General features: G+C 33.3%; 2 protein-coding genes across 2 annotated transcripts; one reads left to right on the top strand and one right to left on the bottom strand.

The window, feature by feature from the left end:
• Positions 1-55: 55 nt before the first annotated feature.
• Positions 56-26597, top strand: LOC126971957 (uncharacterized). Its single transcript, XM_050818491.1, has 6 exons — positions 56-478; positions 13335-13604; positions 17288-17501; positions 19778-19924; positions 22524-22661; positions 24663-26597. The coding sequence occupies exons 2-6, from the start codon at positions 13340-13342 to the stop codon at positions 24736-24738; spliced, it is 840 nt and encodes a 279-aa protein (XP_050674448.1). The 5' UTR covers positions 56-478; positions 13335-13339; the 3' UTR covers positions 24739-26597.
• On the bottom strand, positions 10320-12864 carry LOC126971932 (uncharacterized). The gene has a single exon (XM_050818444.1). The coding sequence runs from the start codon at positions 12838-12840 to the stop codon at positions 10843-10845; it is 1998 nt and encodes a 665-aa protein (XP_050674401.1). The 5' UTR covers positions 12841-12864; the 3' UTR covers positions 10320-10842.
• Positions 26598-27717: the final 1120 nt, after the last annotated feature.

Raw genomic sequence — 27717 nt, 5'->3', positions numbered from 1 at the left:
AACGCACCAGCCACCAATCACCATTCCTCACCAGCGCCTCAACAGTACCGCTCGCTGTCCGACTATGTACAGATAATTACCGCCCGTACGATGACAGACCTGTCACCCCGGGGTGCGTTCACGTTCGGTTTCATAAAGAGGAAAGCGAAGGACGCCTCGTGCATCACAATTAGTGAAGAGAGATCCGGCGGCAAGTGAATACAAAATACAAACTGTCTACTGCACGCGTTCGATACGAACACTCGCCAAATATTCGCGGGGAAATTCAAGCTAACGGGGACAGCCGCTTCCGATTTGAGGAAAAGTGTTTATTATTCGAGAGCATTGCAGTTTACGAAATTTTGGCAGGCTTTGAGTGCATTGTGGTGCAACGATTATCTGGAGATTGTATCGTATTGTCAGTGATAACTGTGTGAGCTCGCACTTGTGTTTTGTGATTGAAAACAGTGGAATACTTTATATTTTAAACAAGAATTCGGTAAGAGCTTATATAATAAATATATTTTGTTTAAAGTGTGATCTAAATATTATAATAATCAATACTCAAACTCCTGCGCGAACTAACGGCACTGCCGTAGAAAATATCTTTATAGATGCACACACACTATTTTTGTGTCTAAAAAAATAACCTGCTTATAAGCCAATGGCATAGTTCCGCCGTGCGTTGCTAAGATTATATCCGTTATTTTAAAAATAGCCAATTCAACAATAATGTTTTAGTTTCAATTGTCTACTACACAGTCAGAAAAAACATACTTTAAAAATCATTTATACCCGAATAGAATCAAGCAAAAAAATCCAATAAGAATTGCGACTAAGGATATATGTGTAGCCTATCAGTTCGAAGGTGGCAAAATATTATTTATTGGCTGGCAACAAATAAAATTGGCTGAAGTAAATCTAACTTATGTATACTTTAGCAGCAACAATTTCATTATAATCACGGCTATATTAGTTATCAATTGGTTTTAACTTTCTTCTGGCTTTGCAAAGAACCTTCCTTCCTTTATCACGTGAAGTGTTTTCTATCGTAATTTATTTTTTAGACTCTTCATCCACTTGATTTGGACAGATGAAGGGTCCCGTTTTCTCATGGCGTGATATAGTATACACCCATTATTTCTACGGGATTTTTTTGCAAATAAGTAAAATCTGTTTTATAATTATATTTATAAACATATTGTTTTATAATTAAATAATTAATTAAAGATAAATTATTAATTAATTAAATAATTAAAGATAAATTAAATAATTTTGTATTATGACCTTTTAGGTCTCAGTTGATTAATTGAGCCACAAAAAAATAGTCAGCGGTTAGCCTTTATTTAAAAAATAAATGTTTGTTTGTTGACGTGATCCGATCATCCGAATACGATGAAATTTTGCCACATGATTGCATTAAGGTTAAAGGCGTAGGTAATGTCATACATACTTGTTATGCGCCATTTTAGGGTGCCGTACCCAAAGGGTGAAAACGGAACCCTAAAATTATAAGACTTCGCTGTCTGTCATCTCTCTGTCTATCCGTCCGCCTGTCAGCAGGCTGTATCTCATTAACCATGATAGATAGACAGTTGTAATTTTCACAGATGATGTGTTTCTGTTGCCACTATAATAACAAATACAAAAAAAAACAGAATAAAATAAATATTTAAGTGGTTCCCATATTACATACGTGATTTATTTGCCGTTTTAATAAATAATGGAGGAGTCCTACGTGCGCGAGTCCGACTCGCACTTGGCCGGTTTTTATGTCACGAAGCTGCAATCATAATAATATTTGAATTTGAAAGGCGCAGTAGTTAGTGGCATTACTGAGATATATGACGCACAGAAATTAGGGTTCATTCAAGAATCATGAGCGGCACTGCATTATAATGGGCAAGACGTATCACTTTCCATGGGGTTACTGAATCTCGTCACTTTTCCTTTAAAAAAGGAGCCTCAGTGAAGCATAGCTGGCTTAATACCTGAAGTAGGTATAATAAGAATGTTATAAAACATTGAATTATGAGTATCTAAACAATTTGTTATTTTAAAATGATAGCCCTTAAGCCCACTTCTGGGATTAATTATACAAATTAAATTTGTAACCAGAATTTATGAACGATGCGGGACTCAATTCAAGCTCTACAGGTCGATTCATCCAATATATTTTATACAGCTTATTTTTATTACTTTTTAAGGGATATGGATTCATATAGTGGATAAAGCACCTTACAAACTAATTTAATATGTATATTACAGCCATTGTAATGAAATGAAATTATTTATTTTGCCTTTGAATAGGGTATGTCCAGATCTTAAATATTACAATGTTGCCACTATCCAGCTAAATTAAAAGCATGTAAAAACTGAAAACTTAATTAAATATTCATATTATTGAAAGTATAGATTTTTTCACTCCAATATTTTTCCAGGTCATGTTAATTCTTCTGGCTAGTTTGTCTATGTGAATTGTGTTCTTGATTTTCTGATATGTATTCCAAGTTATATAGAGTTCTGTTCGTATTCAGGGGGTGTGTTGTTTTTTGACATGTGGTTTATTTAAATATTCGTTAATACTATAAAAATATTTTCAACCAACCATTTGAGGAGTCTTGATATAAACATTTTCTTTGACAGTATTTTCAAGTTCTCAGGCAATTTGTTATATAATTTTATACACATGTTATGGCTATTTTTAAGAAAAAGTATTGTTTTAGGACAATGCTCAAAAGAAGTCTATGCGGCTGTCCTGTTACTCTAGCATTCACCTCAACAGCTGACGTGAAAAGATATCTATGGTTACGCACAAATTTGCAAGCCTCGAAAATGTACAATCATGGCAGAATTAGCAGATTGTGTTTTCTAAATAGCGTATTACAAGAGTGCCACGGCCCTACACCTACTATTGCACGTAAACATTTGTTTTGGGCAACAAAAACTCGCTGAACATATGAACCATTACCCCATATTAGTAGTCCATAGCGTAAAACTGATGTAACGTATCCATGACAAGGGGTAGCTTGTGCGACCCTATTCTTCTTAACCTATTAAGTACGTAGACAAAACGATTAATTTTGTTATAAACTTTGTCAATATGACTAGTGTAGTTTAGATATTTATCAATCTGTATTCCTAAAAAAATTACATTATCAATTTCATTTACAACTGTATTATTATATTTTAAATTTAATTGCATTTGTTGACGTCCTTTTACATTAAACTGTATATAATTTGTCTTTGATAAATTAACATTTAAATTATGTCGAGCCATTTGATTATTTTATTCAACGTCATATTTATTTCTAATTCATACTCGTTATTATGTTCAATATATTTGTCATGTTTAATGTGAGACGATATAACAATTGCAATGTCATCAGCAACATTAGGGATCGATAATTAGTCACTTTAGGAAAGTCATTTACATAAAGTAAAAGCAAAAATGGCCCCAATACACTTCCCTGGGGAACTCCACGATTATTATAGAGGCAGTTTGATTTAGAAAATACTCTATGGAATTAAGAGTGGCTGTTGAGTTTCTTATATGTTCTTCTCACAACTTATATGCTCTACTTTTTCCGTACATATGTTAGCTTTAGTAATTTAAAAGAAATATTTATAGTAACGATACAGAAGCGCTTAGTTTAAGCCTATTTGAATAAAGTTTATTTGACGTTGACTTAGATACATTGTGATGAGTCAATACATAGGTGGAAATCTCTTCTATTCTATTCTAGTTAAATACTCGTACATCCTCGCAGCACGCAGGTATACTGAACTAGAAAATTGCAGCTTTCATATTTCATAATTAAGATGCAGTTCATTGAATTATTTAACCTGGTTACTTGTCTGTCGCGTCTAAGCTATGTATATTTATTCATAAAAACAAGTTTTCTATATATTTACCTATTAAGCTATCTCCAACTTGTACTGAGGGCGAAGGAAATGTCTGACTCATTTTTCAAATAAACAACTCACGATTTTTAGTGTATCCTGTTAAAGTTAAATCTGTAGGTCTATGTTATCAGATCCTTATAAAGTACTTTTCAATTACGTTTGAAACTAATCAATGTTTCTTGCTTTTTGTGGTATGGTATTTAGGGCGCCCATTCCGAAACGGGCGCGTGGGGTCCTATTTTCGGTGCTAAATTAAAATTATAAATAATACAGATAGAGTTCCGGGAGAACAACTTTGTTGTTGAATATTTCCTCTACTTTAAGGATATTTTCCAAAAATTCTTAAATATTAATATATTTGAGTAATGAACGATAAAATACATGCTATATTTTTTCATCTTAATTTGTTAATAACAATTGTAATTTTTCATGTGCTAATACATATTTTCCATACATATTTTTAGGAGTTTCATCAAGAATTAACACGTTTTTGATCTTGTTTGCCCATATTGATAACGATGAATGCAAATTATGAAAACAGTTTCTTATAAAAAAGTATTTAAATAATATATCTGGTGTAGGTATACCTAGTACGACGGTGAGAAACCCTTAGTTGAACTTAGTTCTAGCAGAACTCACACTTACCGACATTCGATGAGGTGAGTGATCTCCATACTTGAACCTAGATGATGACCCAATAGCAACACAACATCCTGGCGTGAAAAAAAATATTATAAAAAAAGACTAAAATAAAAGACTCAGCCAAGAAAAAAATAGAAAACCATTTGTACATATTTCTCTTATAATGAAAGTTATTAACAAGGGACCTGCCGCAACTGGCCGCGTAGGGAGAGAGCACAGCCAAAGAAACTTTATTCAAATAGGCTTTAAAATAAGTATTGAAGTATGAATTGTCACTATAGATGCATAATTTAAATTACTGAATCTACCATTTATTCGAAAAAGTAGAGCTCGTGAGAAGAATACACAAGAAACTCAACGGCCACTGTTTCAAAATCAACGAGTATTTTACAATAGCTCTTTAGGTTATTGGTTTGATTAGAATGAAATAAAACCAAAATGCTGCAGGGAGCTGTGATTAACGTGCCCCAACAAACCAACTAACATATGATAATTTGAAAAACAATTTTTATGAGTTGTTCTCGACTCAATGAGTACGAGTTGTTTTTTTATATAGGTGTTTATTCAAACTTGTATATAATCATTGATGGATAAGGTAAGCCCTAAGCTGCTAGTAGGGTTACAAAATTTAAGAAGTTAAAGAAAATAAATAGAGTTTAAGAAATATCTCCCCTAAAAAGCAATAAATAAGCACAGTGTTCTGTGGAATTTAACGGTTATTACTACTGCCTACTGGTAGGAAAAAATATTTAATTTGCGTTTCTTCTTAATTTTTTTCCCTTAGAGGATGAGTCAGAAGTTGAAAGTTTGTTTGGGAAGCTCAACAATAAAATAAATTTATAGTTGTTCGCTTGCTCGGCGAAAAAATTATACCGCGATAGAGTTAAGGTAAAATCATATTTTTTTTATGTAACTGAAGAGAAAGACAATGTGTTTTAGGGTTCCGTTACCCACATGCCTAAAATAGAGAACAAATGCTCAGGGATTACACGATTCTCCATCTGTGCGTCTGTCACCCTTGCTCTTAGAAACGCGTAACCTCCATTATTAGTGCGAAAATCAATTCAATCGTCAACAACATATACATAACGGCAAATGATAACAAGAGACGGACATATTACACTCGTTGATTGACACTTTTATATTTTGACGACCCTTGTCACTCACACACTTGTAAAACTCGAATGAGTTTATGGTTTGTACAAGAATTGTGAAATTGTAAATATAATTTGTTTATCATAAATAAACTGTAATAATAACGTCAGCAAGCGACACTTTTGATTAGTGTTTTTGTTGAATCCCGTCGAAAGATGGCGATTTGTGTCCATGATATGCGCGGGCGTTATATTGAATTTATATCAGATAAAAATAATATAAAATAAATAATAAATTTTATTCCCATTCTAAATGACATAATTAAATTAAACTAAATATAAAACTTATTATAAATATGACTGTTAGGACCCTTAACTTAAGTCTAATATTAGAAGGTTCTGAAAAGAGTTTCCTCTTTTAAACTTTTATGTTAGTAAGTTTTTGTTATTTGTTAATAATTAATAATTTAATTAGTAGTTTTTTTTTATGGAATAGGAGGACAAACGAGCAGTTATAAATTATTACAGTAGTCATAAATTAAACAAAAATATAAATAGCCTACAATTATTAAATATATACTTTTTCCGTAAAGGAAGTGTATGTGACCTTCAAATCCCTAAATACCACACGAATAATGAGTTCCAACTCTAAAGGTTGATGCATCCCATATACGATCATTTATATTAATACAGTTTATTCTATAATACTTTTGATGAAATATTGGTATTATTAATGCTTTTAACTTTGAACACGATTCCTTACAAACTAATTTGTTATGTATAACAGCCATTGTAAAATACTCTATTGATTGAAAAGCCGTTGAGTTTCTTGTCTGTTCTTCTCACGAGCTCTACTTTTTCCGAACATATGAATGTGAGGTAGAAAGAAATATTTATAGTGACTATTCAAAAGCGCTTAGTTTAGCTTAATTGATTAAATATTATTTGACTTTGACTTTGAATGTATATTTTTTTAGCATAAGTACTTATCGCTGTTAGGACTTACTGAGCACAAATTCAAGAAAAATATTAAAGCTTCTTTGACAAAGAGGGCTTAATATACCTAAAACTGTATAATATAATATAAAGTGGGCTACGATGTTAAATGATTTAAAACATGGACTGGGAGTTTGTTATCAGTTCTTCTCCCCATGTCACAGTCACTTTACGAACTGATGTATCTCCATGATGTTTACCAAGTGTTGTTGTAATAAGTTATGTTATTATCACTCTTTATGATAAAAAATATATTATATTTTATTCTTGTTTCGCGCGCTGTTATTTAAATATTGGGTAAATATCACTTAAATGGAAACTGAGCTATGACAAATGAGTCAACGATGAAAAAAACAGTTTCATAAAAACATTAATTAATAAAATATAAATAAAGAAAACCGTTAAGTTTTTGTTAGAAGTAGAACAAAATCGAATTAAAAGATCTCGTTGCACTGAAACGTTTGCCGCTTATAATATTTTTTCGGTTTGTCTTGTATCGCTGCCTGCTCAATGCCGGAAAAGCTCAGTTTAACTTTACATTAGGGCACAGCTGCAAAACTGTAACTTACAAAACATATTTACCGATTTGATTTGATCTTAAACCTTTAACTCTTACCAACTCAATAAATCAACAAGCTACTAAACCTGGGCAATAAAGAAGCCACAAGTTAAAACAATAAAACATTTGTCGAGCAAAATTTACTATTTACGGCCATATTCCATTGAACAATTGTGAATCTTGATTTTAGGTCACCAGCACGGCTTATTGTTATATTTGTATCATTGTGGCTTGGTTTGAAACGGCAGATAGAATATAAAGAATATTATTTTACAATCTCAACATGACTAGCCTTCTAGCGAAAAAATGGAAGAGGAGGATGAACGAGTGTACGGGTCACCCGATGCTAAGTGATCACCGCCGCCCACATTCTCTTGCGACACCAGGAGCGCTGCCGGCTTTTAAGAAAGGTGTACGCCCTTTTTATAATGGTACCCGTGTTCTACCGTCCTGGAAACAATTCACAAGGAAGCTATACTGCACTGTTTAGCAGCGCCATACATCCAGGTGGCGAGGATAATATATTCTGACATACTTTGTGGTGCGCCGTGTGGCGCAGAGGCAGAAAAGGCAAAGGCTTCCCACTTTTGGTCCATGATTCTGTTATTTCTTGAGTTCATCAATTCTTTTTAACCTTTACCTATACTTCTGCAAGAATCTCAGGTAGTGCTTGCATTGATGAAGATCTGGCTCGCTTTCGAAATGGCCTTTTTGATCTTGCATTGGTTAACGTTTTCAGGAACTCATGCATTCTTAGATAATTTATTTATACGTCCAGATAGAGCATTTTTCTGTTAGGCAACTAAGCAGGCAGGCAGTTCAGTATTGTTTTAATTACATTCGACCGTATTATCACAGAGTAGGGATGGATACTTACGTATTATGTATTATTCAAATCGATCTGAAAATACCTCTATGAATACATTCTTTTTTACTACAAAGTTTTTGTCATTTAAAAAAGGAGTTCGGTATAATATTGATAAAGTGACTGTTAACTTGAATTGTATATGTCGTGGGCCGATCGTTGGATTGGCCAGATCGTGGCTGGGCACTTCTTGAAACGCCGGTACTTCGTGATTTGGCCGGCCGTTTTTCGATGTTTGCCGACAAAGTATTTGTCGACATTCCTAGCTGATCACGGGGACCAACGTACAGTTGTTGCATTTCGCTCCGATGGTGGCGCTCTCTTCGCACTCTCCGCTTTGTTTACGTGAGTGGAAGAGGGATTTCGGCTTAATATAATAATAGTGTAATGTATTACACTCTCGTGTCTTTTTATTTTAAAATTAATAGATTTATTAAATATTTTAATGTTTTTACGTAAATGTTATATTTTTTTAGGTTATTGAACAAATAAAAGAAGTCACACAATCGTATAACGATGTGACCAATCCATCGATCGGCCGACGACATATATACTGCGTGTAAAGTAACGGAAATCTCTTATATTACTGTAATTACATAGAAGCTAATTTCGCCTGTCGGAAATTATGTGTTGGTATGCACTGAACTATTTAATTAATGATAGTTTCCGACTATAAAACATAGAAAATTAAATAGCAAAAATCGCTATTAAGCTTACTTCATGTGCGGAAGAAAACACCATAAATTGAAATATCTACATTTCTCCTAATATTTTCATACGGCCCTGGTTTCAGCCATCCCCATCTGCCTAAGGCGCCAGATTACAATAATATTAATATAAACAGATCTTTTTCAAAAATCCGTATCAACTTCAGTTTTTTCACGAGAAGTGTATGAGCGAACAAGAGAATATCATGGCTGTGTGCAATATTTAACAAGTCTGAATTATCAGGGTTGGGTAGAAATACTTTAATTCTATTACATTAACTCACTGAGGGACTACGATACTGGTTAGTTAAAATTTACCTTGGATGAAGAATTAAGTGAATTTATTTGCTATTCGCGGACACCCGAAAGGGTCAAATAATCCTAAAACCCGGACAAATTAAAGACCTGTTACATGGTGGACAAGGGAGTTTTTACAAAATGGGCCACCTCCTTGAACGTTTTTATTTACATTTTTCATTTTTTGACACAGCCCGCTGACAGACAAACGGACAGTCCAAGAAAATACTCTTATCAGACAAAATTACTTTTAAAGAAATATGCTTTCTTATTCCTTTATCGAGGCACGCCTAAAAAGGTGTTAGGCTTTAAATTCTAGAACCGGATTTAAGAGTTAGCACGGCACCATTTAAAATTACAACTCAATCCCTTATTCATAAGAGGGTAGGTAGCTTCATGTTTTTAAATCAGAGAGACCGTGCTTGTTATGCATACAAAGTAGTTGGACTGTTGTCGATAAATTTAAAAATCGATACTTCATTAATATTCTCCTTTGCTTCAAAGAAACTTTGAATTGTTCAATGAATTGTTAAGGAAGTCCATACATATGTTATAGTCACGGAAAGATCATCACTGTCATCTACTGTAGGTTATACGTTTTAGCCATTTCTGAAATTAGCGGGAGCAAACGTACAAAGAAACAAAAATTATAATTGGAACCATTGATTCATGAACACCGCCAATGCTAAATCATTCATTCATTTTAGCCGGAAGACGTCTACTGCTGGACAAAGGCCTCCCCCAAAGATCGCCATGACGATCGGTTCTAGACTGCCTTCATCCAACGTGTTCCAGCGATCTTGACCAGATCATCGGTCCATATTGTGGAGGGCTCCCAACACTACGTCTTCCGGTACGTGGTCGCCATTCGAGCACATTTCTGCCTCAACGGCCATCTTTCCGTCGAGCTATGTGCCCTACTACTGCCACTTCAGTTTCGCAACCACTTGCACTATGTCGATGAACTTGGTTCTCCTACGAATCTCCTCATTTCTGAATCGATCTCGCAGGGAAACTCCGTGCATAGCCTTCTCCATTGACATCTGAACGACCATAAGCTTTCTAATAAGGCCCATAGTTAGCGACCCGGTCTGCGTTCCGTATGTCAATGTTAAATCAATTTTATCAAACGGTTCACCGATATGTTATCACTGCGGTCCCAACCAACTCAGGATTCACAAGAGAACCGGGGGCATAATGAGATCCAACGACGGACCGACGCTTACAAATAGTGTATAATACCGGGTTTAAACATAATATAAATGATTCTCTGGTCAATGCACACATTTTTATTGGTTGCTCATTGCTCAATTTATTGCCTATTCTGAATTGACCCTTTAACTACGCAGCTACCCAGTAAGAGGACTAACCTCATATATTACTGCATTAAATGACATGAAACCGCAACCTACAAGTTGCCAACACGTAACACCCGCCTATTCGATGCACACAATAACTCGATTATTACCACAGTCGGTATCGATGTTTACGTTGATTTATAATCGATTGTCGTTAAACAGGTTCTCGCGACCTGTAATTCTGAACTGGAATATTGTGCGGGTACGGGCAATCGACTCTGGTGACCTGTAACACTTATATGTTGGTCACGTCAACTGGTTTTAATCCTTGCCGTCCTCGCAGACAACATTCCTTGAAACATCGCCATTAATGTTACTTTTATTGCGGTAAAATTTGTCACACGCGTGATTTATAGTTTGCATGCAATTTAAATATTCTGTATAAATATATTTTATATTTCTAAGATGAATTACTGACACTTTTATTGAGGTATGGCTTTTAATCTGCAGTTTCTTCAACTTCGGACAATTCTTCTGGACTTAGTTCATACTTATAGTCAGTAAGCGATTTATTGTATACTTTACAAAATTCTGATACGCATGGGAGAATTAATTCATAATACATGTGTGGTACATTTTGATAAATTGATTTATGACCGGACAAAAGTATTTTAATTGTAAAATATGCTTGGTGATTGCGTTTCTCTTCCAAATCCTTGCTTCTGGGACAACAACTCACTTCAAATTTTACCGAAGACATTGGTTGTATTAAAGTTTTCATCGGCGATACGCGAAATAGTTTAATCATTTTTTCTGTTAGCTGTACTTTAATACTAACTCCTTGGCTCTTGTGTATATTGGAAATAGTGAAAAAGTCAACACACAAACCGAAAGAGACAGGAGTATTTGTCATATCTAAAATAGGAGGATATATCTGCACAGGGTGAGGTAAAACTTCCGAAAACACTCTGACCGTTCTCGTAAGTACAATATTTTCATCTGTGTCGTAAAAATTTAAGTCGTAATAACATTGGTGCAGTCCAATATGTTGTGGTTTAGTAAAATAAACTTTGATTTTCTGCTCGGAACGCGAGGCTATATATAAATATGTGTGTTCGAGCAAATATGTATCGAAACAAGCATCAATGACATCGTTTATAAAAGGAGTCGTAATATCCTCTGATACTTCAACATTTTCTGCTATATTGTTCTGAAATTCTGTTACTAGTGAAAGCAAATTGCTAGTTAAATCAGTGTTGTTTCTAATTATATAACTTTCCGTTCCTAAATGTTCAACAGATAGGGAATCAGGACTCTCAGTAATTAAACATTTCGACAAATCCAGTGATCGCTTTTCAATATGTACATGATATTTACGATCACCATTGTTAGTTACTTTTAATTCTCCAAAAGGGTAACTTCTTTCACCTTTAATTTCCCATTGATACACAGAGCGTATATTCACAGTTTTAGACACATCTATTGATCTTTGTTTATTGATCATATCTTCCTCTGAGTCATAATTTATTGGAATATTTAAAAATTCAACATGCTTGTTGATAGAACTATTGCTGATTTTGAATTTAATGGTAGTTTTATATTTAAAATTTGGCACTAATTGTAAACGTAATTTATATATTTGCGATAAACCAGCACAAAGCTTAATAGGAAGAATTGGCCTAAGTTTGAATTTCATAAAACCAGTACAATCGGTAAGTCCTATGTATCGTATATAAACATAAGCATTCGAATCATTCCTTAACGAAAATTTTATATTGTGTACTTCTGTATTATTTTGAATAACAATTGTTTTAGGGTCACAGTTTATTGTTCTCATATTATTTGTGAGAATTCGTTCGTCTTCAGTAATGTTCACATTAGTATCGAGACTATTTAATTTAATAGAATGATAGCTCAACGGAATGTAATTTGAACCTAAAGGAGAAACTACCTTATGTTGATTGGTACAAATTATCAAAGGCATAGTTGTAGGGGCATCTGATTTATCATCAGGCTCTACCACTGACCTTGACAAATTATTAGAATGGACTATTTCTGTATTTGGATGAACAGTCGATATGTCAACTGCAGTCATTTCTCCAAATATCTCCTCGTTGACTTCATCCTCACTTGGTGTAATAACTTTTTCGAGGACATTAGTTATATCGACTTTTTGTTTCTTTTTGTTATTTTTTTCTATTTCTTTCCAAAGGTCAGATGTTCTTGCCAAAAGAGCTGTTAATTCAAACGGTGACGGTCTATAATTTTCTATATAAAGTTTTTCTATTATTTGTTTTTTTCGATGCTGCATGTCTTTTAATTTATCTTTATACCTTGTTTTCATTTGGTGAAGCTTTTCTATTAAACTCTCCCATTGCGATATCTTCTTAATATCGATTTCAAACTCCTCTTCTAATTTTTTAATGTATTTTTCTACGTTTACAGAAAGGTCACTTTTGCCTGGAAATCTGATATGCTTACATCGTGATGTATCCATTGCTATTACAGTTTAAACAAAATAAAAAAATGCGTGTAACCTTCCAAAAGCCTTCCAATGACACCGCTAAAACAGGAATATGTTTTCATAACTTGTACATCAATTGTCACGTCAATAAGTCAGATGAAAATAAAAATTCGGTTACAGTTTATATCGAAACTAATAATCATAGACCTAGAATATACTAGCCAAAGAGAATTGATACTAGCGTTGATAAACGACCTGGCATCCAGATAAAACGTGACCAAATTTTAAATATTACACAATATTAACATATTCAAAATACTAAGGAGCGGTGGCTGAATACTTACGACTTGTCAATCGCAATCGGTTACAGTAAAAATAGATTCGCCTTCGTTTTCTATATTGCTGTAGATATCTCCGTTAGAGATACTCTCTAGTCTCTAGCACGCTTTGTTTGTCTATACGCTAGTATATTGTAAGTCTATGCAAATAACTGTCTCATTTTTCATCATGATTTTTATGATCAACAGGTATAATGACAATGGAAAAGTTTCCTCGAGTAATACTTAGTATAGCACTAGCTACACTACTCCCCGTAGTATCACCAAATAGTCAACAACAAGCCAAAGAGAATATTCCTCATTCGAGACAAAAAAGGATACTTTGGATTACAAACGATGGACGTCTCGCCTTACCACCTGGAACCACGATGGCAATCACACCATCGATATCCATGCCATTCGTTAGACATCCGCCGAAGGGTTTTCTGTCAAATATGACAGTTAGTTTTCCGTTTACAAGTAAGTTTATAAAAAATTAAGGTGAGATCATTTATACGTCTAGATATACTGTGACAGCTGTGAAAACGTCGAAGTTGACAGTTAGCCTCTATTTTGAGCAATACACGCACACTAACTTAAAGTGAGATACAAATAGCGAGTTCAAGACGTAGCTTGTCACGCAAACTAAAGTAATAAACTTGGTATCTTGAAGGATATTTCAATCTCAATAATTATCAATTTCAGAGTAACACAAATCAGAACAACCTCTTGGTATGGTGGAAATAATTTAATGGTTCTTCAATTTACTAAAATTATAGACTCTTATAATAGCTGTCAATTGACAGGTGACGTTGTCAAAGAGTGACAGGTACTTAAATCTAATCTTCAACACCTGGCCTGTTTTCATCGGTTGTCAAGCAGCAAGAGGCTCTGTCTAGACGTATAAATTATCTAAGATTACAAATTATTTATTGCAATTTTACATTAACTACGAGTAAATCTATCGTATTTTATCATGTTACAAGTCATCAAAACGGCCTTTAGTGTATTGGACTGTGCGTCGTATTTCTTTAAAAAGAACAGAAGATCGACTTTTGGTGCATTTAAAGCAACTAGTTACAGCTAGTTCAATAGCTATTGAGAGTCCCTGACGTTTACCTACTCTATGGAATTGAATTGCATATGGATATTATACGAAATTTCTCTTTAAAATAAAAAAAAAACATGTGTGCAATTCACACGTGATATAAGTGAAACCTTCACAAATTGTGGCTTCAATGAGACGAATGTAAAATTTTGGGAAGAGGATATTTGTAGATTTTAGTAATGATACGTATAATACGTATACGTATAAAAAACACCACGATTGTTGTGATGTCTTTTCTCAAGCTTTGTACTACGCATACGCGCATAAACACGTTGTCCACACGTACAACGCTAAGGCCCAAGCAAACTTTTATTGAATTAGGCGATACTTTGCGGAAATCCATAATTATACAAATTATTTAAGTTTTCTTTAGTGTTAATTCCGCCAATATTTGTTTTTAAAACAATTCGACACGTGTTTCGCCTCTACACGAGGCATCCTCAGGACGTGTTGTCTCGCCAAAATCTGGCACTGGCACTAATATAATATAATATATATAATAAAATAAATAATTTGCCCAAGCAAACTCCTACTGTGCCTTGATAAACACGAGTGGCGGGGGTACGAAGCAGAGCACAAAGAGAACCACAAACATAAGAAACACTGTACAATGCTTCCTATCTCATTCTCTCCCACGTTAAATCTTATGAATTCAGTCTCTTTAGTATACTAGATAGAATAGTTCTAAGACTGTCTTGATGCCAGTCCACTCCCTTATATTCCTGTCTCTTTATACTATAGCTTTTTCGTTTTGTCGACTTTCAAATCGACGACAACGATGCTAATGAAGTTTTCACTTCAAAAATAGTAATAATAGATAATCTTTAAACGCTTGTCAGTTTTTATTTCAAAATATTAGTATTTGCAACGATATATTCGTCAACTTCGGCCGTAATGCACCATTGAAAATGTTAAGGATAATAGGGGATGTTCTTCATCACTGCCAGTGACACGACATAGATACTACAGTAAACATGTGATTTAATTGTCAAATGTGTATTTCAGCAGCATTATATTAATATTCACTGTCTTAATTGATATTTTTGCATTAATTGAATTATTTTATCAATCTTGATGCAATTTATTTTTGGAATTTCACTCAATAAATAATAAAAAAAGCGTTTACATCTTAGAATATTAACGCTGCAATATTCTAAGGTTGACATCCTTGAAATTTTTTCAAATGTCAATGTTACATTGTCGTCAATGTAAGGACTGTTCGCTATTAAAAAGCACAACTTAATATAATGAGATAAGGCTTCACAACCAAAGAGGATGTAATTACTAAATAATAAGAGGTGGGACTGCCTAAGGAACAGTTGCTTAAAACGTAGTATATTTCGGCTATCTCTGTTTTTTACAAGATTATATGTAAACGTGTACGTATTATACCATTGTTGAGTTTTTTCATCATTTTACAATAATATTTACATTAAAATTCTTCATCATTTTTGAAGGTTTCACTTCTACCACGTGTGAATTGCACACACGTTGTTTTTTATTATAGAATGCAGTTACTATACATGGGATGCACTTTTTTAGCCATGTCGTTTGAAATTATATAATATTTTCACATATAGATTTAATATATAATTTTCAGTTACTTTATATAATAAACAAACGGGTTTTACAGGTATGCTCATGTATCAACTGGAGTATATAAGTCAGTATTTGATCAAAGATATTCTATGTATTCGTAGTAGCCCATCGTAGTGAACGAACTAATTAACAGTTAGATTTAACGACCAAGTGAAAAATATGTTTTATATAAATTCTCTCCAAATACTTATAAATGACTACTTAATCAGATATTAAGTAAGTAAATATTTTTTCATTTGCGTGATGTTATGAAATAGATTCAGTATAAGAAAACTGATAAACAGTGGAAAGTTTTCCAAATTTACTTTCTCGGTTGATAAAAACAGCGTAAGTTTTAAACAAATATAAATAAAGTAAAACTACTTAAGATTGTAGGTAGCTATAGCGTAAGCTACTCTGAATAACGAAAGTATTATCCGTCCCTTATAAAATAATTTCGCAAACATAAAGTACTTCCCTTAATAACTCTCATTCGAAATACTCTGTTTTAAATTCATCGATAGAAAATACAATAATTGTTGTACCTGGCCCTGGTTGCTTTTATAAAACATATTTTAGCTATTAAACTTAACTTTATAATATGCATCAAATATCTATTATCTAATAACTTAGCATAACAAACTTAACATAGAATCACTAGGTATAGATAGTTTAGCTTACTAGTTCATTGTATAGTAGATTTTATAAATAATGATAACTAAAATAAAGGGCATTCATTGCCTTTAACAGTTATTTTTACAAAATTATATACACTGAAATTCCGTTGAATGGTGTCGAAAGGTACAAGACAAAATGGTTACATCTTCATAGTAAACTGACTGCCACGTGAAGTAACAATATTACACAACATTTCATAAATTGCGGGTAAAAAATTTCATGCATTCTCAAAATGTTTAGCTAAAATAATGAAGTAAAAAAATTTTGAATTTGTGTAGTGATTGTGAAATTGGATACATCGTTATATATATAGCACTAGTTAAACAATTCCATACAAAATTTACACAACTGCCCGCAGCAACATAATTAACATCTAGTAATACCAGGCTCAACTTTTTCGCACACCCAAATTACGAAAAAAATATTCGGTGATTCCTTGGCTAAATATTTACAAAGTCCGATTGATTTGGTAATTTTTCTCTGGCCATTGCCATAATAATATCTAGTATATATTTGATTTTCATGTGTCTGTACAAGCAGTATGATAATCCCAAAATAATCCTTTCGGTAGTCGTCTTGGGTTTATCGTGTTCAAATAGGCAGCTGCGAGAATATTTAGCTCGAAATTAAAAAAAAAAAAAAACAAAAAAGAACTTATTACATGTATAACTCGTACTAACAGGGGCTCACAAAACTAGTTAACTTATTAGTATAGAGTATATGTAATTTTAGTGGAACTATTAATATTATGTTATCTATCTAAACTTTCAGTAATTAACAAATTTTTTAAATGTTTCAGTCGACTTTGATAAATTAGGTCTTACCGACAACGAAAACCCATACGGAGATTTGCCGCCAATTTTTGCGCGGTCTATGGGGAGTACAGCAGCTTCAGTACTGGCTGACTACGTTGGACAATACTTAGATCACAGAAGAGGGAAGCGGTCCACAGAACAGCAGATAAATCCTGAAGCCGAGAAGGTGATCCTTGATAAATTTCACGGCGGTGAAAGGTGAGATTGTCGAAATACACTAGTTTAAACTTTGTTCATATTATTTTACCTGAATGGAACCCTTGGTGCTAGAGATTGACTCGGACTCTGCTTTTGTTTTAAAAGAAGGGTTGCCCTACAAGCCATAAATTGCAAGTGATTTACTTTTTATATACTCTATAGACTCCAATACAGCCATTTTCAGATTTGTCAAGACATTTTCAGATTTGCCAAGCAAGTGATTCTGTCGAGTTTTAAAGTGTAAACTACTTTAGGCACGTTGGACATTTTAGGTAGGGAAAAGCATTACAAGCTCGCGTTACCGTCATGACATATAGCGGACAACACGAAACATTTTTATCAGAACTAAAGACCACTTTATGTATCTACTTAATTCTCTTTCATGTGACACATTTGATATTTAATAGTAATTTGAATATTTAATCAAAATAATTCGTTTCTTTAGTAACTTGAAGCACAGAAACGGATGCTTGCTAGATGTACGTCTGTCAGTATGATCAGTTTTTAAATATTATTTATTAATTATGATAATAATCTGTGAATTGTTGTTTTTTTTTATTAATTTAAGATCCAATTATAAAATTAGAAATGTATTTCTAAAATTGTATAATTGTTTATATAATTGATAATAAGTAATCATTATTTTTCATGATCAACAGAGTAAAAAAATCTTCTACTTTAATACTAAATTGATAAAACAATTTGTAGTAAAAAAAGAATTACTAAAATATTTCTTAAAACTAAAAATTTATTTTGTATTGTAAATAAGAAGTTAAACTTCTGACGTTCAGTCCTACGGCTGCTGTTATTTTTGTATAGTCTCTATTTGAATGAGTCACAGTAAAGATTCGACGGGTTTATCTAGTGTTTCATAAATTATATTGGATGATTTATCCCTTAAGGAATAGCTCTGCCGCCTTATTTGAAAGAGCATAAAAACGTTGACAATATGGCTATGTACTTACCGATATAGTATCATACAATACTTTCACTCGCCAATAACGCGTGCACGCGATATTTTGGTGTTGCGTGCAGGAAGAACACTACACACATACCTAATGTGTTTCTGTAAGCGTTCAATAGACGTTACGTAACATTAAACATAATAAGAATCCTAATCGTACGTTTAGAATCTATCGAACGAGCTGCAAGTTCGATCACTGATTTTAACCCGATTTTACAATTATTGACACTTCAAGACATAAGGTTATAAAGCTCAATTTTACTTAAGCTAGTTCAAATGCCAGTCCTGATCTCGATTAAGGACAAGGCGATTAACCAATAGATACATTTAAGAACGTTCCCAAAAACTGAGTTTACATATCATAAACAATACAATGCATCAAATGCCTTGCATCAAAATGCATTTGTACGCGTTTAGGCTATACCTATGTTTAGTTTATGTTGCCGAAATGCAAATTTGATCTGTAACTCGTTAACAGGCGTAAGCGTATGCCAAAGTGTTCTAATCGCAATCTATTTCAATGGTGAAATCAGCTTCCGTACCCCGAAAAGTAACCAACAGACACAAGCCACAGACCACGCACCGTTCTAAGAGCCGTGAAATGTGAATTGTAATTTACAGCCTCAGTTTGAGAATCCACCTAGTACTTGGCTTGGTATGTGATTCAGTATGTGATATTTCATCCTCACCGTCGTTCTTAAATTTTGGCGTTTCGTAATTGTTACTTTGAACAGGATGCCGGACAAGCAGTAGTGTTCAAATAGTGCTTGTTAGTGTTTCGGATTGAAGGATTGCGTAGATCGTTACTGGGCAACCAAGACTTATACATTTAAGATGGATTGAAACGTGTAGGTGTGGCTTGACCGCGTTGTTGTCGTTTCACGCAATAGAGGCCAACATTTGGCAATTTCATCTTGAAATAATCAATTTACTTTATATAATGGTATGCCTTTATGAATAAATAAATAAAAAAATGCGTTGTTCAGTACTAAACAATGTCGCGCAAAGAACTACTTTGGTCTATCGAAAAAACATTTAATTATAAAAATGTTCAACTGTTTCGGTTAAAAACACAGCATTTGAAAAATAGAGAAAAATTTAAATAAAAACTTTTTGAACATCTTATGTATGCGGTTGGGGAAAGAAATCACAATTTACTTAGGTTTTCAAGGATAACTGGCACGTAACTTCATCAGAACCTCTTAATAATCTCTTCACAATATGTATGTATCTTTAATAATTTATGTCTTCTAATTTTTATTATTTAGTTGACAGTCAGACGATAGTTAAAAGTAATTTTGTATTTTTCTAGAGCCTTAATGTACGGAATTGTTGAGGATCTGATGGCTAACTTTGGCATGGATGGAAAGGAATGTCTTCTGCGCGCTATTTGTGAGGTGCACGCCCACCCGCTACAGAACTTTGGATTTATCGGCGAAGTTATGAAATTGTTTTTCAGGTAAATAATGAGGTATATGAACAGCAAATAATACACAAATACTATAGTCCGACTTCTTGCGCGACCGTCCCACTTGTGGTGTTGCGGGGAAGGACATAGCGTGAGACTGCCGTAACCCGCTACCTGCTGACATCTTAGTACCCCTGGCTCGCCATCATCTGTCATTCTGTGGGACACTGTTCTCTTCTACGATGCTTAACAAATTATGAAAAATGTGATATGGGTTGGTGATCGTGAAAATTTAGGCTTATTTGTTTTGATTATATAATTATAAGTTAGAATAAAAACTCAATCGCAGCCTCACCTCCCTTTTCCAATTTTAAATCTAAACCCTCCAGGGACACACGTGAACAAACAAACACTCAAATATTTTTGCACTTTGACATATTTTGAAGACCTGGCAGGAAAAAGAAGAACAAATAAGAAAGAAAAACGTGGCTGTATGGGCCTTAGCCCTTTGCCTGTCCAAGTAATGTACGATGGATAGATGGAAAATCATTTCGCGCAACTAATGCTGTATAAGTAGCTCCTGTCATTTGGCACCGTAAGTCGTAACTACTAACTAACGTACTGGCTGAACTGTTAAGCAATTTGTTATTATTTAAAGTGATTACCCTCACTTCTGGGATTAATAACACAAATTATATTTATGAACGATGCGGGACTCGAAACCGCGACCTCTCGCGTTCCGTGCGAGCGCTCTTCTAATGAGCCAACCGTTCGAGTGACGTAAAGTTCATAAAATAATGATATGTCTTTGTTCAACTCTCATTTTTTAAATTTAATTTGTGTGAACTGTTAAGTCGATAACCTGACCACGGACTTCTACTTTTAATGTTCCGTACGTATAAAATAAAAAAACACATTCAAAAAACTACTTCGTTGTGAGACTTTCCCATCAAGATTTAAGTCCTTCTTTTAACACGCAAGTTAACTTATTGATAGTCAAATAAACTTTATTAAATTAGGCTTGAAGCTATTGATAGTCAATCAATCAATAATAAGAAAAAATGGATACAATAACTAGAAAGCCAATCTAAAGAAACTAAAACAAGACAAGATATAATGCATCTGGCAAGTACTTATTACCGAGAACTCTATAAAATAAAAGATGACGAAATTGTGGAAAACATAGAAATGTACCAAGCTAGATGCACACTATTAATTAGAACAATAGATGAAAATGAAATTTCTGCACAGCTGAAACAACTAAAACCAGATAAAAGCTCAGGTCCCGATGGAATAGCCAATGCTGTCATTAAATTTGGTGCACCAGTATTACTTAAACACCGCACAAAATTATTTAATATGATTCTTGAAGCTGAATCCCAAATCAATGGTGTAAATCGGATATTGTACTGCTATACAAAAAAGGAAACCCATTAGACATCAATATTTCAGACCAATGAGTTTACTGGCAAGTATATATTATAAGCTTTTTACATCTGTCATTCTCAAACGCATAATATACGAAATTGACATTGCACAATCAAAGGAACAAACAGGCATCCGTTCTGGCTTTAGTACGATTGACCATATACATGCGTTGGAACAAATAATCGAAAAGTACGAATAATTAAAAAAAAACCTCTATATTTAGGTTTTATCGACTATACCAAAGCATTCGATAGCATAAGCCACAGCTCTATAAGGAAGTTAGTTTAAACATCAACGAAAAGTAGGTTCATATCATAAAACATATTTACAGCAACTGTACAGGTAATGTTCAACTATAATCGAGAAGTGAAGCAATATGCATTGAAAGAGGAGTGATACAGGGTGACCCCCTGTCACCTAAGCTATTTATGCTATGTTAGAAAACATATTCCAAAACATAGTCTGGAAAGCCAAAGGACTAAAAGTTAACAATAGCTATTTAAATCATCTCAGGTTCGCTGATGATACAGTTATCCTGTCTGAAACATCCAAAGATATATGCGAAATGCTATGCAAACCTGATCAAGGAAGCTTGAAAGTTGGATTACAAATGAATGCTACCAAAACCAAAATAATGACAAACAGCATTACATTACCCATCAGAGTAAAAGAAAACAGAATAGAATATGTTAACAGCTACACCTACCTGGGTAAGTATAACAAAACAAATAACGAAGACGAAGTCGAAAGAAGAACAAAAAATTCTGATCTGGTGGAATTTGAAAAAGACAGTATTTGATACCTGGGTATCAAATACTGTGAAAATGGAAAAAAGTTGGAGGAGGCCCTCACCCGAAGAGGGGTTCATATCCAAAAATAACCCATACAAATAAGTAACATGTAGATGTTAGGTCTAGATATCAAGAAAAATATTAAGTAACACTAACTAGCATCTGAAATGTACATAACTATATTAAGGATATGAAATAAAAAGACTTTATTATATTATTATTACTATTATTATGATTACTTACATAACATTTTGATATTGATCATCGATGTATACAAATTAAATTTGTAACCAAAATTTTTGAACGTTGCGGGATTCGAGCCCGCGACTGGTTGTTGAACGGTTTTAACCGTTGAAAAAAATCTACTTGTATAATTAATCGCAGAAGTAAGAGATCATTAGTGTAGGAAATAAAATAGTTTAATTTAACAGCCCCAGCAAGTCGCCGTACGCGAAACTCCTAGAAGAGTACGTGAAGGCGCAACAAGCCGGCGAGTCCGGGGGAGAATGCTGGCCGTACTACAGGCTGTGTCCGAAGAGTATTTTCCAGTCGAATCAGAATAAATATGCGTAAGTTCCTAGCACGACATTGAAGTTACAATCAACTCATCATATCAGCCAGAAGACGTCCACTGATGGACAAAGGCCTCCCCCAAAGATCTCCACGACGATCGGTCCTGCGCTGCCCTCATCCAACCCATTCCGGTGATCTTGACCAGATCATCGGTCCATCTTGTGGGAGTCCTACCAAGACTGCGTCTTTCCGCGGCGAACTATGTGCCCTGCCCACTGCCACTTCAGTTTCGCAATCATTTGGGCGACTACTCCTGTTCGGTAAGAACGATAGTTTCATTTCCATGGCAACTCACTCAACGTTGCGCTCGAAAAGCGCCACTTTATCTTTTACGCAACATTCAAACATTTCACTATGGTTTGTTTTTTGTTATTTACTTAATTCTATTTATGTCGTTAAATATACAAGTAGGTTATGTATTTATTACCTTTTCTATAGTTTCAACATCATGGCGAATAGGAGAGCGTTGAAAGAGGCTCAAAATTATTATTGAATAAAGAAGAGGACGAAACTGTACAATAAGCTTCTCTATTTTCTCTGCATTTTGTAATTTGACTTGTATTTTTTTCTGATCTGATTTTGACTTATCTACATTTTCTATGAGAATCGTCGGAATCTATCAGTGAGTGACAATAAAATAATAATTCATGAAGCTACATCAGATCACAAAAGGGGATTCGATATGGGGAAGCTGGACTAATAAGCTCTTAGAACTACAATAAACCAGTAAAGAACTACCAGCCCAACATTTCTATCAGTAAAGTCTTCAAATGGAGGCCATGTTTATTATTGGTAGGCATACACAGTGTTAAGAAGCTTTAGAAGCTGATAAGGAATCTCCAGTTAAAATTCGGTGCTACTGCAGCCTATGCAAATCAAAACAGAATGTCCAAGATGACGTGAACCAAATGTATAAATTTGTTTTTTTTTAGAATTTTTTTGAGGATGATATTTCATAACTCACTAGTAAATAAGATAAAAAACTAAAAATGTTATAAATTAAAAGAAAATGTACGTACATACAGAAACATTTTATTTTTATTGATTTTCGTAAGGTATTTTTAGGATGGATAAATTTTTTTATTATGATTTAAAAAAATAATAACTTAAATTTATGTACAATTTACTTATTAATAATGTACCAATCCACAAAGCTCGGTTAAAGTAACATAATTATTATTCATGAAAAAAAAAAGCAAAAACTTTTCAGTAGCAAATATAACGTTATCTTTCTATAACCCTAGGGTTAAGGCAATTAAACAATGGATGCAACTAAACAATATTGTAAAGTCGGCCGAGCCTTTTGCTATCTTCACAGTCGCTAAACTTTAACAGAGTGATCGTGGTCGTAAGTTGGCACCTACCATATTTTCATCTAGGAAATGACACTTTATCAAAAGTCAACAACGGCAGTCTCAAAACTACTAATGAATTTTTGTTCAGTTTGATCGTTGGAAAAGCATTTGCATATCAAGTGAGAAAATACCGACTCAAATAAACATTAGTATTATATATATATATTTTTTTTTAATGACACAACATTGCCTACCAACTAATTTAAATAATAATATTTTTTTCTTTTTGCTTAAAAATACAAAGAATATGGGAAAAAGACAGTATCTTCTTACCTTGGGATGGAATTCCTTCACGAAAACTCCGTTCCTATAGCTGGTTTTTGAGGTTGCAGGATACAAAAAAGATCCGCCCTCTTGATGGAGTTGTAGAATATAAAATATGTGGCGTTAATAACTATAAGTTACTACCGAATGGTAGAAAACTAGAAAAAAGTAATCAAACGGGACATATCGTAATTGGAATGAAATAGGCAAATTTGTACAAAATTGACAAAGTTGCAGCGTTTTACGGTAGTAATATTATCAGAAACTTATTATTAGATATTATTATTAGTTTTTTATATTGGATTTGTGCAGCGGTTGCTTTTATAATATATTAAGAATAACAATACCTATTACTTCAAAAAAATATGTTATTTTCAGTGAGGATGCCGAAACACTCCACCGGCGAGAGCAAGATGCTGTGGACATGAACACTCTAAACACTAAAGCAATGTAACATAGAATACTCAAAGATATCCCAAACGTAGTGGTAGTTTCCAACCAAAGCCGATTGAAAGTTTAGTCCTTAGAGTAATGAGCCCGTGTTCCTAGATTCACAATAACTTATAAGTATGTGCAGTTTATTATGGCCAGTTATTTTGGTCAGTAAAAATTGTTAAATCTTGTCATTTAGAGACATAAGATATTAAGTCCAAAAGGCTTTTCAATACATAATGCACAGTACTAAAGGATATTTATTTTTTTGTGCACAGTTATGAAGCTTATTAATGTGACTTTTAAATGATAATTTTAAAACTGCAGCTTCAATTTATTGAGTATTGGTTGTAAAATTCTAATATATGTAACGTCACACAATGTCTTTGTGCCAGGGTCGAAAGGGGTTGGGTCGAAAATCATGTTTTTAGTGTAATTGATGGATAGCCCCAGACGAACCCCACACATCGACGTGGTGCATATGGTCATAATTCACAATATGGTTCCCTCGCGATTAGGTGACAGGCGGTCATCATAGTGACTTCACGTTACTATACTTTAAGAATCACCAATCAAAAGTGCGATTTGCCAGCAGACGTCACTTAGACCTTGATTCGACAAGGTTCCTTCCCTGTTCCAACGCGCGGGATATAAGTTTTTATTAACAATCCGGTAACTTTAGGTTTTACTTTCATTTAATATATAAATGAAAATTAATCTCAAATAGGATCATATTAAATTGATAGCTAAAATAAATACCAATGAATTATAGTATAATTTTCCTATTGATAACTTTACGTTCTATCAGTTTTCGTTAGTTTGATCGATACTATGATACGTTACTTGTTACAAGACAGACAGTTGCAAAATGATTATAACCTAAATTAATTATTCTAAGATCATTTTAAATCCTACCTAAGTGATATAAAAATCGAACGTAATAAAAGCACGTTATAAACGACTATTTATTCACACTTTATTGTGAATCTAGATAATACTCGTAAGAATGGTGAAATTAATAAGCATATTTCTATAACGAAATAAAGGACCGGTCAAGTGTGATCGGCCTCACACAAGAAGGGTATATTGTATGGATACAATCGTGTAAGATATCACAATATTTTCTTTTTAATTAATTTGTAAGAGATACATTTTTATCTGCATGGCGGCCATTTTGAGATACGCCATCTTTGTTTTGATTATTCTTATACAGGATGTAATCGTTAAGTGTACCAGGCAATTATTCCGTAACTATTACAGATATCAAAACACTTTTAACTGATATCGAAAACCGTTTCCTTATCAGTAAAACAACATCAATAACTTTTTGAAAATGAAACGATAAGTATCCAAAAGTTTGACGTAAGACACTCCCAAACATTTAGTATGAGATTACTTTTTACACGCTATCTATTAGCTTCACCTGTATGTTTGTATGTTTGTAACCGACTTCTTTGGGCGCGATTTTGATCCACTTTAAACGGCTAGATTTCGTTCAAAACTTTGTAGATTTATCGAGGACCGATGAAATTACACTAATTTGATAAAATTATTAAATTTTTCAATTTTCAAAATATGATTTTTGTTAATTTATATAATTTTCAAATAAATAAATCACTAATAAGCGCCATCTAGTAATTTATTGTAAACTACAAAGGAAACACGCGACATGTCAAGACAGTTCCACAAAATTAAAGTATCTAATTCGTTTAGAAGCGAATAGATGGCGGTGAATTTATATTTCCATTATAAATTATTAGTGCGTGATTTAACTGAGCTAATTATTATTAGAGCTACTTCGGGGATCTCGGGCTAGCTGAATTAAGTGATCTTTCAATATAACTAAAATATTTTTATTCGCAAATATTAAAATCCCTTGATTATTAGATTTATTATTTAGATTGAATATCTAAAAAAATTAACTAAAAAATGAAAAATAAATAATAGTTTAAACAACTAAAGAATACGCTTTATATAAAATTCAACTAAAAAATGGAAAATAAATTTAAATTGAAAAAAGTGTAAAAAATATTATGTATTTCACTATAAAAAAAGCGTGGGGTGCTTTTAGTGGAAGATATTATTAAAATAATAATTCTTCCACATCCCATGGGATTTTTTTTTATAATGAAATATATAATATTTTTTTACACTATTTTCAATTTAAATTTATATTCTATTTTTTAGTTGAACTTTATATAAAGCGTGTTCTTTAGTTTTTTAAAGTATTATTTATTAGTAGAAAGGTTTTATTGATATGTAGTATCCATCCTAACTTCTGAGGCACTCTGTGGTTTTAGTTTCCTTACATTAAAATTTTATTTTAGCTTAGTAGGTTCTGATATTAAAGAAAACTATTTATTAACCTAACAAAGTAATTTATTTATGTTTTAATTGGATATTTATTTCTTAGTAAGTACAAAATATTATATTCGATGTGACATCCTTGTTATACTTTCGATATCGGTATCAAGTTTTTTGATATCTGTAATATTATAATGTAATAATCGTCTTAATTTATATTAACCTTGTCACACTTAACGGTTCCACCCTGTATAGTAACTTACATACTAAAAATTCCAGCTGTTTCTCCTTGACGGTTTATGGGATTATCACTTCTATAGCCATAAAGTCCACTGATTTACTAATTATTAGTTTACTGTTTGGTCCGGCTTGCTTTTAATTTAATCAACCAATCATTTATAGTCTGCCAAATTGTTTGTTACTAAGGGGTCATCCATAAATTACGTCAACACACATTTTATGGATTTGACTCCTACCTCCTCCCCCTACCCGTGCTCGTCACAGATGGTCACAACCCTCCCCCTTGCTGTGACGTCACGTTCTTTCTACAAGTTCTAATTTTATTTTATAAGTAATTAATTAAATATCTAAGATTTTTTAAATTTTTTCTATAGATGAGACAGTGAGCTGGTACTCACCGCTGACTTAAACCAACATAAGTCTTATAAATAAAGATGGATAGTAATAAATTTTGCTT

This window comes from Leptidea sinapis, chromosome 25 (genome assembly GCF_905404315.1).
Source record: "Leptidea sinapis chromosome 25, ilLepSina1.1, whole genome shotgun sequence".
In the NCBI taxonomy this organism is placed as follows: Eukaryota; Metazoa; Arthropoda; class Insecta; order Lepidoptera; family Pieridae; genus Leptidea; species Leptidea sinapis.
This window is presented reverse-complemented; position numbering and strand designations above follow the sequence as displayed.

Bases quoted from the DNA above. Each gene is read 5' to 3' on its own strand.
- LOC126971932 (XM_050818444.1), bottom strand. From the start codon at position 12,840: ATGGATACATCACGATGTAAGCATATCAGATTTCCAGGCAAAAGTGAC.
- LOC126971957 (XM_050818491.1), top strand. From the start codon at position 13,340: ATGACAATGGAAAAGTTTCCTCGAGTAATACTTAGTATAGCACTAGCT. The intron at 13,605-17,287 runs GTAAGTTTATAA...TAAATGTTTCAG, and splicing joins AGTTAGTTTTCCGTTTACAA to TCGACTTTGATAAATTAGGT. The intron at 19,925-22,523 runs GTAAATAATGAG...TTAATTTAACAG, and splicing joins GTTATGAAATTGTTTTTCAG to CCCCAGCAAGTCGCCGTACG.